The sequence below is a fragment of the Carcharodon carcharias genome, chromosome 3 (genome assembly GCF_017639515.1).
Source record: "Carcharodon carcharias isolate sCarCar2 chromosome 3, sCarCar2.pri, whole genome shotgun sequence".
Lineage (NCBI taxonomy): Eukaryota > Metazoa > Chordata > Chondrichthyes > Lamniformes > Lamnidae > Carcharodon > Carcharodon carcharias.
In genome coordinates, this window is record NC_054469.1 from 173,265,121 (window position 1) to 173,282,190 (window position 17,070).

The following is a 17,070-nucleotide window of genomic DNA, read 5'->3' on the forward strand; positions in this document are numbered from 1 at the left end:
TTAAGATGTATAGACTGGAGCATAAAATTACTAAAGTCAATGATAGATTAAGTGGGCAAAACTGTTTTAGATGAACCTTAAGGCAGGTTAAGTATATAAAAAATTATGGCTCCAAATGGTGAAAGGAACAGTGGAAGTCTAAAGAAATTTCGGGGCCCATGTATACAGATCATTAAAATACTGTAGACACATGGAAAAGATAATTAAAGTGTCTAACATTTCATCAGCTTTTATAATGAAAGAAGTTGATCGAGTAGACATTTCAAAAGAGAATAAACAAAGCACTAGACTTTATTTCCAGAGGGATCAAAGTGAAAAGTAGGGAAGTTATGTTAAACCTGTATCAAACCTTGATTAAGTCACATTTCCAGTACTACATGCACTTCTTGCTGCCATATCATAAAAAGGATATAGAGGCACTAAAGAGGGTGCCGAGAAGATTTAGAAGGATGACACCAGAAATGCGTGGGTATATTTATCGGGAGAGGATTGTAACTCTTCTTTTGTGGAATAAAGGCTGAGGGGTGACCTAATAGAGATCTTCACAAATAGGAAAGGTATTGATAGAATGGAGAAAGAAGGAATGTGTCCTTTTGTGGGGAAGAGCATAGCTAAAGACCATCAATATAAGATAGCCACCAAGGAATCTAATAGGGGATTTAGAAGAAACGTCTTTACCCAAATAGTGGTGAGAATGTAGAATTTGCTACCATAGGAAGTGACTGAAGCAAACAATATAGATGCATTTGAGGAGAGGCTAAACAAACAGATGAGAGAGATAGAGAGTTACAATGATAGATTGAGATGAGGAAAGATGGGAGGCAGCAAGTGGAGCATAAGTACCGGCATGGACTAGTTGGACCAGATGGCCCGTTTCTGTTCCATATATCCTATACAATATAATCTTTGAGAAATTCATCAGCAATGAGATTCAGGATTTTTCAGCAGCTCCATTGGCTGTGAGCTCCCACTAAATTATAAAAAACAATACTGTTGGGCCAATGTGAACAGAGTGCTTCTCTGACTTGAGAGGAGTCAGGATCACCCCTGTCCACAGCGTAACTGAAGGCCAGTGCTACAAGGCAGGTGACCCAACATTGAAACCTCATGTAAGTTGCCTGTCTACGCTGATGAGGCCCAAGGACCAATTTGCATCAATCCTCAGCCTCTTGCTGCAGGAACATGCTGGTTTCTCAGCAATAAAAACAAAAAAACTGCGGATGCTGGAAATCCAAAACAAAAACAGAATTACCTGGAAAAACTCAGCAGGTCTGGCAGCATCGGCGGAGAAGAGTTGACGTTTCGAGTCCTCATGACCCTTGTCGAAGGGTCATGAGGACTCGAAACGTCAACTCTTTTCTTCTCTGCCGATGCTGCCAGACCTGCTGAGTTTTTCCAGGTAATTCTGTTTTTGTTCTGGTTTCTCAGCACCCAGTCTGGGTCTGAAAATGGGCACTGACCAAAATAAACCCCTAGTAGTTTCACACATCACATTTTTCCATCTCCTAAAACTAAAACACAAACCCACACACACATCAGCTCATCCAGATAATGTTTAGACATGACCTGAAAGTCTAGTCAGCAGCAAGGCTACTTCTGTGAAGAAAAATTGGAAAATTGCTTGACATTTTTCAAAAGGCCATGCAATATAAATAGCTCTATCCTGTTTCTTGTTATGAATGATGGTCACGTGAAAGCACATGTGAAGGCTTGTGTGAAGACATGTGATTCACCCAGCCTTTTCCACAATCTCTTGGCCACTCAGTACACAAATTAATAGGCAGTTTTGGACACAAGAGTCAACAAATCATCTACACAACAGTTGCTAGCAACAGGTGGTCATCACATTATAGGCACAAATATGTCTGTGTACAAGCTCAGTGACAGATCTATTTTCAGTTAGACATGACTAAATACCTCGTGCTCTGTACGTAATTAGTAAACCCACAACGAGATAAACCCAGCCTCGCCAAGTGGCTAGTCTACTTGCATTTTTTTTTAGAAATACCATTCCATTCCCCATTACAGGCACCAAAACAGGCTACACAGGGAGCTCAGGAATGTAAAATTACATGAGTAATCCAAAGTTGAAGGCAACATATGACAAAACCTTTCTATGCTTACATTTTATTGCAGGGTGTATTTGTTTAGCTCTGGTTCCTGTTTGTAGAATCATACAATGGAATCAGAGAAGTTACAGCGCCAGGTGGTGGTAACTGGATGGCTCTTTCAGAGAGCCATTTCTCATCCTTTTTTCCCCTTCAGGCGCTTATTTAATTCCCTTTTGAAAGGAATGACTGAGCCTGCCTCAACCACCCTTAAAATCATAGCCACTCATTGAATTATAAAGTTTTTGCTCATGTCATCTTTGGTTCTTTTTGCCAATCACTTTAAATGTGCCCTTTGATTCTAGACCTTTCCATCAATGAAAGCAGTTTCTATCTACTTTTTCTAGATTCCTCATGATTTTGGGCACCTTTATCAAATCTCTTCCCAACCTTTCTTCTAAGAAGAACAGCCCCAGCTTCCCCAATCTATTCATGTAACTGAAGCCCCTCATTCCTCAGAACAAATCTCCAGGATCTTTTCTGCACCCTATCTAATGCCTTCACACCATGCCTCAAGAGTGGTATCCGGAACCTGACTCAATACTCCTGTTAAGGCCGAGCCAATGTTTTGTAAAGGTTCATCATAACTTCCTTGCTTTCGCTCTCAGTGTCTCTATTTATAAAACCCAGAATCCTGTATGCTTTTTAAACTGATTTTGCAACCTGACTTCAGTGATTAGTATACATTTTCTCCCAGGTCGCTGTTCCTGCACCCCATTTAGAATTGTGCCTTTTAGCTTATATTGGCTCTCCTCTTTCTTCCTACCAAAATATATCATTTTGCACTTCTCTGCATTAAATTTCTCCTGCCATTAGTCCATCTATTCCATCAACCTATGTTCTCTTGAAACCTAATCACTATCCTCCTCACTGTTCACCACACTTCCAAGATTTGCCATTTGCAAATTTTGAAATTGTGCTCTGTACACCAAAGTGCAGGTCATTAAAATATATCAAGAGAAACTGTGATCCTCCTCCAACACCTGGAGAACTGTATACCTTCCTCCACTCTAAGAAACAGCTGCTCATTGCTAATCTGTTTCCTGTTCTTTAGCCAATAGATATTGGAGATCTTTGTGTTACAGTTGAACTAAAGGAGATTTTTTAAAAATTGAGGATCGCGGGTGAAAGGATAATAGCAATAATGTAGTACAACTGTAAGACTGAAAACAGGATAGAGGAAGAGCTAAGTCGAGGTCTAATAAGATGACACCAAACTTCGATTTAAAAAAAAAATTGACGATAGGCAGAAAATTCAGATCTGTAAATAGAAGCTGCCAGAGGTGGTGCTACAGAAGCCAGAGGCTCTCAGAGTGACATGCAGCACCTCTATCACAGCCTGTCCAATGCCCCATGCTAGGGAGGGAGCTCCCGTGTGCATTGATGCCTCCCAACTGATGTCCTTGCATCAGGCACCCATACCAGCAGATTGGATACTCTCCATTTACAAACTTGAACCATGAAGGCCCATTCAACATATTCGTTTGCCACTCGAAGCACACACATTGAGCTGCAAGAGGCCGGCATAAGCATTATTTAAGGGCCAGGCACCTAACTTGCACGCAAAATAATTTGGAATAACTTCTGCTATTGCAAAGTCTCTGGAAATCCACTGCCCTTTTTAGACGTGTCATGGTGAGTCACTGGATTTGGTGAGAAGTGTTTCTAAACCCTCATAGGGAAGGCACAGGATCTGGTGACCTGCTCGTTTAAAGATTGCAACAGGTCTGGAAGAAGAAAGCAAAATACTGCGGATGCTGGAAATCTGAAACAAAAACACAAAATGCTGGAAAAATTCAGGTCTGGCAGCAGCTGTGGAGAGAGGAACAGAGTTAATGTTTCGAGTCTGTATGACTCTTCTTCAGGAATAAAGAGTAGAAATGTGATGGACTTTATACTGTTTTAAGAGGAGGTGGAGCAGGTGAAGTAAGATAGAAGGTCAGGGATAGGTGGGAGCTAAGGAGAGATTAACAAAGGTGTCATGGACACAAGAACAAAGAGAGTGTTAATGGTAGTGGTAAGGACAAGAGAAGGTGCTGATAGTGGCAGAATGTGTTAAAAGCAGAACAGGGGTGAAAGTGCAACATAGAAACAAGTGACAGGTGGCCCTGTGGAGGTTAGTCGGGGGGGGGGAAATAAAATATGAATGAATAAAAATAAAAAATGAAAATTAAAAAAGAAAATTAAAATTGAAATAAATTATTTTTAAAAATTGGATTAAAAAAAGAGTAGAAATGGAGGACAGAGTTCATGGTCTGAAGTTGAACTCTTAAGTCTGGAAGTCTGTAAAGTGCCTAGTTGGAAGGTGAGGTGCTGTTCCTTCGGTTTGTGTTGGGCCTCACTGGAACAATGCAGCTGGCCAAGGACAGACATGTGGGAATGAGAGCAGGATTGTGTGTTGAAACGGCAGGCGACAGGGAGGTCTGGGTCATTCTTGCGGACTGAGCGAAAGTGGTCCGCAAAGAGGTCACCCAGTCTGTGTTTAGTCTCCCCAGGTCTGAGGGCTCCAGCAGCAGTGCCTCTGGGTCTGTAACATGACAAGAAGTTAGAGCAGAGGCTGCAGAGAGGGCAGTTCTGCGAAACCATCTGCCAAACTGGAGCTGAACTCCATGCTCCTTGACAGTGACAGGAGGCGGTCTGCGATTTCATCCTCTGGTGAACTGACACACAAACTATTCTTTCTTGTCCTGGCTGCAGCCTTCCCGGTGACTCACCACATAGATCTCAGCTCTTTCCCAGCCTTTTAAGGTACAAACAGTGCCAGTATCTGAGCTTGTGGCTCGACTGTCAGGCCAAGTGATGGGTCTTTTCATCAGTGCTGCGCTGTGCTGTTGCTTTCTCTTCTGGTTGTGCTGTGGCTGGACAGGTGGCAGCTCTTGAGTGGCTGAAAGCAGGAAGAAAGGGGAAGGTTGGGATGAGGGAAGGAAGTTGGGTTTAAAAGCAAGAGATTCACAGTCATATCACCTGCGTTTGCTCATGCCCAGGTTCCAGAATGGAGGTGAACTGGGATTTGAGAAGGGGCATAAGGCACAAACATGCCATCATGCTCAATGTTCCAAGTGACATCAGATACCAATGGTCTCTGCCACACTGGTCCCATAAGGTGGAGAACCATCTCCTCCATAGGGCTCAGGAGGTGCAGGTATCCTCTTCACCACCAGTTCTGCTCTGTTCCCTTCTATTGTGGGCCACACTGTCCTACAAGAGAGGGAAGATGGTCAGTGATTGTGTTGGATTGGGTTTGGGTGATTGCCTGCCACAGCTGAATAGCTGGAAATATGTAGCAAGCTCAATGTGAGGATGGCATTATTGGAATGTATATTAGGATAAAGTGGAGTATCTGGATGGTAACAGGGACTGCTGATGGGTGAGTCTTGCTAACAGGGACTGCTGATGGGTGAGTTATGCACTAAGCACCAAATGAAGCTGTATGAAATGTCATGTGAAGATGTGTTCATCAGCCTTGGCTATGCACATGAGGTCATCATACTTTACTTCCAGGTCCTTTGGGTCAAACTCTGCCAACTGATTTCCATTGGCCCCGATTTTCACAGGAATGAATTGTTAATTAGTTTGGGGTAGGTTCAGCAACCAATCAACAACTGTGGATGTGGGAATGGAGGTGGGACTGAAAGAATGCAGAGCCTGAGTTAAACAGAACATAGCTGCCATTACTGTGGCTGTCATTCACTGATTCAATTTCAGTATCAGTCATGGAACAGGAAAAGCAAAGGCCAGAATCTAGGGCAAGGATGCCCCCTCCTTTGTAGGTGCTGACCTGGAATTCCTCCTCAAGAGTGAGGGTGAGATGGGTGGAAGAAGGCCATGCTCCCAATCCAAGCAATCCTAGCTGGCTAGAGGTAAATGAGGAAGTTAGCAGATGGACCTGGATGCAGTGGGCCTTTGACATTGGCTACAGAGGCTGGCAGTACCTTATTTCACTCTTTTGTCTTTACACGAGGAAGGAGATCACAATGGCCATGAAAGAATGCAGACCGGAGGAAGGGCCCCCATCCTTCACATTATCACTACAGTAAAAATGGAAACCGCCAGGGGGGCTCACCACACACGTCAGGGAAGGGGGAATCTCTGGTGGAGTAAATAGAATCTGGAACGTACAGATTAAGGAGGTGCAGTGCACTTCATCCTCTCTGACAGCATGCAAAGACCTAGCTGTTACAATTATGAGGTTTATAAGACTATGCTTTGGACCATGTCTTTAGACTTAGGGCAAAAAGGGGGGTCATGTGACAATTCCAAATTCAGCCTGGCAAGATGGCTGATTAGTTATGGGATTGGCAGAACAAGGTGTAAAATTCTCACACCGGGGAACAAAAGGCAAGGGCAGCTGTGCTAACAGTAAATAGACTTGCTAGCTCCAAGCTTTTGGGGCAGAAAGATAAGAGGGGGAAAAGACCAGTTGCTGTGGTCGGCAGAGAAGATACTTCAGGTTTCTTGTGAGCTAACAAAGCTGGATGCAGGAGGCAGATGCTCTCTAGTTGAATAGGTGCATCCCATTGCCATCTAAGGAATCTGGGAGATTTGTCCTGCATGGCCAGAGGGTGGGGGGAGAAGAATCATGGGAGTGGACTTTACTGCCAGTAGCGGATCTGGAAAACTCTTCAAAAACATTGAAGTGCCTGGAGATGGTACCTCTAAGTTACTATTTGGCAAAATAGGAAAGTGTGAACCCACTGGAAGTGAATGTGTACTGTTTGCCGTAAGGAAAGTCATTTTATGGAGTGTGTGTTGTGTGATCAATATAAAAGAGAAATGTTCCATTGCGTAGTTTGGAATATAAGTTGCCTACAAAATTAATTTTTCGTTAATAGTATTTTCAGTAATTTATGAGTGAAAATCTTAAAACGTGAAATATTATTGTGTCATCCTTTTCAGCTATTAACTGAAACATAGAAAATAGGAGGAGAGAGGACATCATTTGGCCCTTCAAGCCTGCTCTACCATTCAGTATGATCATGGCTGATACTCCTCTCTCTCGCCATACCCCTTAACGCCTCAGCTCAGTCAGGGCAGACGCACCAGAGGACAGAAGCAACACTTCAAGGATTTGCTGAAAACCAACAAGAAGAAATACAATCCTGATATTAACTCCCAAGAGAGGCCTTGGGTTGAACCAGATTGTGGCAGCATTTTGAGACCCAATGACAAAAAATGAAGAAGAAAATCGAGAACGGTGAAAGGAACATACCATGAGCTAAAATGGTAATGCACAACCAGACATCCCCCATGTGACAACAAATGTCCTACCATGCCATAAAGTCTGCAAATCCTGAATTGGCTTCATCGGCCATCTTTGGACTCATGGAAGACAATCGTCTTCACTAGTGAGGGATAGCCAATAGTAATAAGTACACAGGAGGTGGTGAGAGAAGTGGAGCAGCTATGGGAAGTCCTGCTTGGAGGACAAAGGATGGAGGACAGTCAGAGCCCTATTCAGCTGAGCACAGATACCAAGTCACAGGAATCACAAGATGTGTTACCATGTGTCAGAGTTCCCTGAGACTGGTCATGGGCTGCAAATAGAGGAGTCTATTCAGCTCCTGTCAGCCATCATTGTTCAGAACTTTGAGTACATGAGCTCCTCCATTGAGAGAGTGGCCAACCACATGTTAAGCCATATGCAGCAGGAACTGTGTGCTGCTGTACACAGGATGCATGCCTCTCTATGTAGCCTTGTCCAGTCACTGATGGCGCAGGTATGCCAGTTGAACCCCAACTGGTGCTGCCTTCCAGCCATCTGGATTGCCAGCCACGGGCTGGGGCAATCAACAAAGAGGATGAGGGTACCCGCTCCCTGTGGTGTTACTGAGATTGCTGGCCCTCTGATTGGTTGGCAAACCTTGGGAGCTGGCACCCATCCTACAAAGGGAAGGGAGTCACAATGGCAATTAATTAGTTTCTGGACAGCTGAAATTGCAGCCAAAATCCCACTAATATCTGAGGTGGTGTTACCGCTGGCTTTTGGGCCCATCATTGGGGCCACTGCTGTGCTGACAAAATTCCGGCCTCTGTGACCATCTGTATGGATAGACACAGTCTCCTGCAGCATTGGTTCTCCAACATCTCCAGGACGTTGACGCTCCATTTCCTTCCTTCCCTGCTTCCCTCTCCTCGTGCCCCTCATGTCTTTTCTGCCATAGATGTTTATTACCAGCTGACCTAAAATGAAAGTCATGCTCTCATTGCCTACTGCTGCCTTCCTTGCGCTCAAATGGCCCCCCAATTGTGTCTAGAAGCCTGGCCCCCTGCCCTTATGCCCCACAATAGCAGCAGGATGACAACCCCTTGTACTAACAGAGTGCATACAGACTCTCTCCTTGCAACTCTTGCAGACCAAATGGTGCCTGTGTGTAATGAGCCATTACCTCTCATGGAGCCCAACCTAGGTTCTTGGGGTGACCATGACTGGCTCTCTGTTGTGTTGCATCTCTATGCACCTGGTCTGCCTCTGACGAATGTGTCCCCACCAAAATCTCAACATGTCCTTCTCCAGCTCTTTAACAACCTTAAATTGAGCTAATTTGCTGATCGGTGGATTCTCGTGCCCACACCCCTGCCCCTGATGAAACTCATCAGCAGCAGGAAACCAGCTTGCCAGAAAGTGCCACTATTTTTGTCATCTGCTCATCTTTGTTCCTGCCCCCAGAGGTATTTAAAAGTCCAGCCTAAAAAGACTATAACTGCCATTGGTGTATTAATACAAAACAAGGAATTGCATTGAATTTCACATCCATGGGATTGTTGAAGGCTTTTCATAGGTGACAAAAAGAAAAAAGGTGTTTGAAGCATCACTAAAGACTGATTAACTCTGAAATGCTGCCCACTGACATTGATTAAAGTAGTACTGATGCCATAGCAGGAGCCACATTCATATAGGTAAACAAAATATCTCACTAATATTAATGACACTGTGGTATTTGTTTAACTTGTGGCAAAGATCCCATACCTCTGAGGAGCTACAGTCATTACTGAGCTATCTTTATGCGTACAATTAGCATCTGAAGCAAATGGAAAATTCCAACCTCCTCTCATACATGTGACATTAACGGCTGATGTCTGAAGCATTGGAAAACAAAATAGGCCAATAAATGTCAAGGATTCATTGATCAGCCGTTGAACAAAGGATGATTTTCATTCCAGCGGACCTTGTGTATTTTCATTCTTCCTTTCTATACCAGTTTGGACTGAAGTTTGCAACCACTACCCAGGCATATAAATGGAATTGCAGTTTGTGCACAATTCTAAATGTGTTTCATATGGACAGCAATAATACTTTTAAAATGAGTTACAATAGATCTCTTTTCCCCCATTGATTTGACACTTAACAATTCAGCTCCCAGTTTATACCAAGTTAAAAATATGAAGAGTTAATTAATATCAATAGTTAATACAGCAATCAGTTAACTGAAATGTTATAACCTCAACAGTTAACTAACGTTTTATATGTTTGGAAGAAAATTTAACAATTAAATGCCTGTGAAATCTATTTTGGTGGTAAAAAAAAAACTATAATACTATAATACTATTCAATGTTCATTATAGTATTTTCACTACTGACTGAATTTGACCCAACTTAAGGAATGATGGAAAAGGGTTTGTGGAAGCAGGGGCAAAGGGAAGTGTAATATCTTCAATATAAAGACTCTTCCTCCATCTACAGATTTAAAAAATATGTTATTGCTCCTAGTAGTGCTCCACTAATGTACACAACAGAATTGCTGTTCAATGCTCTCATCATGGGAGTCAGAGTGACACCCATTCCAAGACTATGTGCACTTCCACATCCAGCAGAGCAATCTCACAGTTCCAATATAGCAACATGATTTTAAAAAGTTAGTACCCAGCTCATACATTAGCTATCTTCTAGCCAACCGACTAGATACTCTTCAGAGGCTCTTCAGTGAGCAACTAATGACTTATAAAATGTTGCGATTACAGCAGGGAATTCTTTTCCAAGCCTACCCTGTACCCTTTTACAAACAAATTTGCCTGACATACTCTACATGTAGTTTTCTAAAACAGCAATAAGATCCCAGTACAAAATATCTATTTGAATTAAAAGGCGACATTCTCTTTTTCAAAAATCTGTAAATGGCGGGCTATTAATACACTTCAAGTAAAATATAATTATTTTGAAAATTAACATTCAGAGATGGTTCACAAAGATCTGTCTACAATCACCCACCATGAATGCACATTGGAAATTCAGGCTTGGAAGTCAGTGTACTTGCGAGAATTTTTTTAGCTATTCATATTAATATCCAAAAAATAGGTACTGCTCGCCAATGACCTTAAGTTTTCAAATGCATTTCTTAAGTGGGCAAAACTCTATGCCAGCATCCAATTTTACAAAATTTATCTTGTACCTCCTCTAACTATGTGAATAACAAGAGTGATTGTAACAAGTTGTTTTTGAGATAAATTGTTTAGGAGTAAAAGATGTGCTTCAAGAGGTTTTGATGTTGAAAAATATCTTACTTCATTGCAATTGAAGAATCTCTATGTTATAAAGCTTAGTCTACAAAAATGTCCCTTTGCATGGTAGAAAAATTAAGGCAATGTTATCCGGAAATAGAATCAAAAAGAAAAGATGCAGTACGCTTGCAATTTAAACTTCATTTACATCAATACATTAACAAACAGCAATGAAAAATGTACAGGTCCACTTGTAAAAAAAATAGAACTCTGATCAAGGTTTTACTTTTAAGTGTTAACTTTCGCTTTCCAGTGCTGATCTATTTGCTATGCGATCCCAGCCATTTTATTTTTAAACAAATTTGCAGATTGAGAATTTTGTTAATTCAACTCCTATACATGGATCTAGCAAAAATCACCTCTATGTATACAAATACAGTGAAGAACTAGATTCCATCAATGCGGTCACTTCAGTAAAACATTACACCAATATCAAAAGGAAGGAACTTTAAATACCTTATTGCTGATCCAAAAATATTCCTTTCAGTCATCTCGGGCATTTATTTTAAGTTCTTTGGATCTTCTCTCACAGCTACTGCAAAGAGTATTATTAAGTACACTCTAGTAGTTTCTTCTAAAACAGTTATTATTCAAGAGGCTGTCTGCTAAGGTCTTCATAGAAAAATGACATCTGTAGTTTCTCTGACTCTAGTGAACATGATATGGATTTGAGTGAGTCAATCCTGGTTATCTTATGTTGGTTGCTTCTAAAAATACTGAAAAGGTCATATCACATTCCAAGAACTGAAAGATCTAACACATTGAAGTTCAGAAACATTCTTTTGAGGATATGCCATGGAGCAACTGCATTAAATTTATTGAATTTTTTTCTACCCCATTCCTGCTTCTCTAATAACCCCTAAATTTTCTCACCAATCTCTGGGTCAAGTGAAGTGAGGCACAGATCCTGTTAAGTCCATTATATTAAGTGTTTATTGGGAAATGAGAGCAGCATGTGCATGGATGAAAATATGTAACTGTCATTTGGTATAAGAACATAAGAAATAGACGCAGTAGGCCGAACAATCCCTGACCATCTCCTCCAGTCCACTTTCCTACCTGCTGCCCATACCCCTTGATTCTCTGTGACACCAAAATTCTGTCTATCTCAGCCTTAAATGTACTTAACAATGGAGCATCTACAACTCTCCTGGGTAGAGAATTCCAAAGGTTCACAACCCCTTCATTGAAGAAATTTATCCTCATCTCAGTCCTAAATGATTGACTTCTTATCCTGAGACTGTGACCGTGTTTTAGATACCCCAGCCAAGGGAAACAATCTCTCAGTGTCTACCCTGTCAAGCTCCTTCAGCATCTCTATGTTTCAATGAGATCACCACTCATTCTTCTAAGCTCCAGATAGTATAGACACAATTTACTCAGCCTCTCATCATAGGACAACCGTCTCATCCCAGGAACCAGCCTGATGAATCTTTGCTGTACCACCTCTAATGCAAATATATCCTTCCTTAAATATGGAGACCACAACAACAAGAATACTCCAGGTGCAGTCTTACCAAAGCCCTGCACAATTGTAGCAAAACTTCCTTATTCTTGTACTCAAATAAAAGCCAACATGCCATTTTCCTAATTGCTTGCTGTATCTACAAGGAACACAGCATGTAAGAGTACAACCAAATCTCTATGAATATCAACATTTACAAGTTTCATGTATTTTAAAAAATATTCTGCTTTTCTGCTCTTACTACCAAAGTGAATAACCTCACCCTTCCCCCATATCAAACTCCAACTGCTACCTTGTTGCCCATACACCTAACCTATCTCTTTGTAGCCCCTTTTTGTTCTCCTCTCAGCTTACATTCCCACCTAGCTTTGTATCAAACTTAGATAGATTATGCTACGTCATGTCATGAATATGGATTGTAACTAGCTGAAGCTCCAACACTAGTTACAGCCTCCCAACTTTAAAATGTCTCGTTTATCCCTACTGTTTCCTGTCCATTAACCAATCTTCTATCCATGCTAGTTTATTAGCTCCAACTCCACGCACCGTCATCTTGAATATTAGCCTTTTGTATGACACCACCTTGAATGCCTTTTGGAAATCCAAGTATACATTACTGATTCTCCTTTATTTATCCAAGTAATATCTACAAAATTTGTCAAATGTGGCTCTTTTGTAAAACAATGTTGACTTTGTCTATTCATGCTATGATTTTCTAAAGGCATCAAGACTTCTTTAATAATAAATTCCAGCAAATCAACATCTGTTCATTTTGTGTGCCATGTGATGATTAAATACTTTTTTTCACATGCCCCAATTTTGTATGTATGTGTGCATGGCGGGGGGAGGGTACGTCCTGGTTTCTTCCTTTCCCCCAATTCCTAATTCCAAATGTTTGTACATGACTGGTTTCAGGGCATACAAAGGATTCACTATCTAGATTCTCTATTCTCTTTCTTTCCTCATCATGAAGAAGTTACTTGGCTTACCTCACTGCAACAGTATAGCTGAGATTCAGAATTCAGTGGGGCAAGTGAGCTTGCATGAGCCATCTAGTGATTCTGAAGAAGAGGTCACAAAAACCCACTGGTCCAAATTTAATTTTTTTGGTCCAAAAATTAATTTTTGATAAATTATTGATCATAGAAACCTAACTTTAGCTATTCCACACCAACAATTACAGGATTTTTTTTCTCTGCCTGGAAATTATTTCCAATAATTTTTACCTTTCCCTTATTTTGATTTTCAGGTCACAGCTACTCGGTTTTTGGCACTGCAATGCTAATAGTTGATAAGTGGCTAAGAGGTTTGCTGACAATTTGCTAGGAGATTTTCTCTTCTCCCCTCAGTTTAAAAAAAGCCCGTCAATCAGTTTGGCAGCCAAAGATGAATCTTTCCGTTCTGTGACATCACTTCACCTTAATATTTATTTCTGTCTTAACATGAGCTAAGAATAGCAGGCACAGAACGATTGGAATTACTAGGATAGGATTACTTGGTGACATTATCATTTAATATGTTTGTATCAAGTTGCTTTCTCTGTTTATTAACTGGGGTGTCAGCCCACTTACTTTAAATCAGTTAAAATTAATTGGTATATAAATCGTGGGGAACATGCCTACATTTTCCTACAACACCCTTGATCAGTTTATTTTCACACCTTCAATAGGAGTGCTACAATCGACCCTACACAGTTCTGCAATGGCAAGCAAGCTGAACATGAGCAGGTAGATCCCAGAATTTTCTGGCATTGTGATTTCAACAGTGTTCATTAATTTACTTAAATCAGGGTTGGCTTCAGTAAGTCCACCCACTCAATATCACCTAAGCAGCAACATAATCATTCATCCAATTGGTGTCATCAGCAGGTTCATTTTTGAAAAGTTAAATTTAAAAGAAACAGAAAGAAACATTATTTCTTTCCCCCTTAACTAAGCCAATTCAAACAAATAATAGGGACACTTATTTGAAGCACACCATATGTAAAAATATTTACATGTGAGTAAAAGAGCTCAAAGTTCAAATATTTTCAAAAATTAAATTATTCCACCTTGAGAGTTTTATAGGATGCTTCAGAAGATGTTGGGAAATGTAGTGAACAAAGATGGAACAAGCGTCTATGGATTCCGCAGTTGTGTTTACAACTCAATAGCTACTATTTCTAAAGTAGGCATATAGCATTACACGCCTCTAACCCATTGATTTTTATTTATAGGTCAGAACAAGATCGCTGGATAGAAATAATAATTCAGTGGCACATGAACAGCTGCCGTCCTAACGACTGACATTTCTTCCAAACAGAATCACCTAGCAATACTGTTATAGCACCAGTGATCGTTATCAGGAAAACAAATAGAACACAGTTTGTCCAAACTGAAAGTCTCGTAGCAGTATCACCAATAACATCGCAACTAATCTGTATTCAAACTCTAAACTCAGTGGGAAGTGCCAGGGAGAGATGAAATACTTACTCAAAGAGAAATGGAAACCAACAACATGCATTTAATGTAAAAAATATTCCTAAAGCATGTTATAGAGACTTAATTAGTCAAGAATTGACACTGAGCCAGTTATTATAAGGGGTGACTAAGAGTTTGGCAAAAGGTCATTGAATAATAACACAGGAGGTGGCCATTCAACCTATCACATCTATGCCGGCTCAATGTAAAGCAAGAAAGCTTAAGGTACTGATAGCGCAAAGGCTATGGGCCCTGACAATATTCCAAAAGTAGTACTTAAGACTTGTTCTCCAGAACTTGCTGTACCCTAGCCAAGCTGTTCCAGTACAGCTACAACACTGGCATCTACCCGGCTATGTGGAAAATTGCCCAGGTATGTCCTGTGCACAAAAAGCAGGACAAATCCAACCCAGCCAATTACCGCACCATCAGTCCACTCTCAGTCATCAGCAAAGTAATGGAAGAGATCATCAACAATGCTATCAAGCGGCACTTGCTTAGCAATAACCTACTCACTGATGCCCAGTTTGGGTTCCACCAGGGCCACTCGGCTCCTGACCTTGGTTCAAACATGGACAAAAGACCTGAACTCCCGAGGTGAGGGGTGAGAATAACTGCCCTTGACATCAAGGCCACATTTGACCGAGTGTGGCATCAAGGAGCCCTGGCAAAACTGGAGTCAATGGGAATCAGGGGGAAAACTCTCCACTGGTTGGAGTCAAACCTAGCACAAAGGAAGATGGCTGCAGTTGTTGGAGGCCAGTCATCTCAGCTCCAGGACATCACTGCTGGAGTTCCTTAGGGTAGTAGCTTCGGCCCAACCATCTTCAGCTGCTTCAATGATCTTCCTGCCATAAGATCAGAAGTGGGGATGTTCGCTGATGATTGCACAATGTTCAGCACCATTCGTGACTCCTTAGATACTGAAGCAGCCCATATCCAAATGCAGCAAGACTTGGGCTGACAATTAGCAAGCAACATTCGCACCACACAAGTGTCAGGCAGTGACCATTTCCAACAAAGAGAATCCAACCATCACCCCTTGATGCTCAATAGCATTACCAAGGCTGAATCCCCCACTATCAACATCCTGGGGATTACTATTGACCAGAAACTGAACTGGACTAGCCATATGAATACTGTGGCTTCAAGAGCAGGTCAGAGGCTAGGAATCCTGTGACAAGTAACTCACTTTCTGACTTCCCAAAGCCTGTCCACCATCTACAAGGCACAAGTCAGGAATGTGATGGAATACCCCCCACTTGCCTGGATGAGTGCAGCTTCCACAACACTCAAGAAGTTTGACACCATCCAGGACAAAGCAGTCCGCTTAATTGGCCCCACATCCACAAACATTCGTTCCCTCACCACTGACACACAGTGTGTACCATCTACAAGATACACTGCAGGAATTCACCAAGGCTCCTCCAACAGCACCTTCCAAACCCACGACCACTGCCATCTAGAAGGACAAGGGCAGCAGATAGATTGGAACAGGACCACACCTCTCTGTCCATCATCACCATTCCCCTCCAAGCCAGTCACCATCCTGACTTGGAAATATATCGCCGTTCCTTCACTGTCGCTGGATCAAAATCCTGGAACTCCCTTCCTAACAGCACTGTGGGTGTACTTACACCACAGGGACTGCAGCGATTCAAGAAGGCAGCTCACCACCACCTTATCGACAACTAGGGATGGGCAATAAATATTGGCCCAACCAGCGAAACCCACATCCTGTGAATTAATTTTTTAAAAATCAAGTCAGTCCTATTCCCCAGTTCTATATCCATTGCTCTTAAGTTTATTGCCCTCGAGTGTCCAACCAATTTCCTACTGAAGTTATTTTCTCCACTCCCACCACCCTCGTGGGCAGTGAGTTCCAGACCATTGCAAGTAAAAACATTTTTGCTCATATCAGACCTGCACCCACCTCCCTCCCCTGCATCCAAAACCTTAAATCTTTTGCCCCTGGTTCTTCTACATCAGTTAATGGGAGCAGCTTTTCTGTGTCTAACTTATCTAAACTAGTCATAATCTTGTACACTTCTTTCAAATCTCCCTGCTTCAAGAACAACCTAAGATTCTCCAACCTAACCTTGTACTCAAAATCCCTTATTCCTGGAACCATTCTGGTAAATCTCTTCAAAGACCCTCCCGTCCTTCCTAAAGTGCAGTGATCAGCACTTGACACAACATTCCAATGGTGGCCTAAGTAGAGCTTTATAAAAGCGCGAGGTAGGCTTTGAGGGCCTGTCTCAGTAAACAAAGGAAATTCCACAGCTTTGGAGCTTAGGTGGATGGACACCAGTGGTGGGGCAAATGGACTGATGGATATGCGGGAGATCAAAGTGTGGGAAATGCAGAGCTTTTTGAAACGCTGTTGGGTTAGAAGATAATGGGCAGAGTCTTGTTGAGGCAGCAGAGGTCTCATCTGGTGGCTCTTTTCAGGATGGTCCACCAAACCACAAGCCAATCAGGCAGTGGTGAGGCCAGTGGTTAGCCCTGGAATCAAGATCCCGGGGCTGAAGTCTCATTTACC

At 41.9% G+C, this 17,070-nt stretch overlaps 1 protein-coding gene across 4 annotated transcripts in view; it reads right to left on the reverse strand.

Annotated features, from left to right (window-relative positions):
* Nucleotides 1-17,070, reverse strand: part of retreg1 (reticulophagy regulator 1) — a 154,323-nt gene that overhangs the window by 68,764 nt on the left and 68,489 nt on the right. The window contains exon 2 of one of the 4 annotated variants that reach the window (XM_041184061.1): nt 11,061-11,139. The exons of 1 other annotated variant lie outside the window; for it this stretch is intronic. In XM_041184061.1, the coding sequence (XP_041039995.1) occupies nt 11,061-11,104 (44 nt within the window). In that variant the 5' untranslated portion in view covers nt 11,105-11,139. Of the gene's footprint in view, nt 1-4,822; nt 4,843-11,060; nt 11,269-17,070 lie in introns of those variants that run through there. 2 more of the 4 variants (XM_041184060.1, XM_041184062.1) reach the window with 2 other exon arrangements.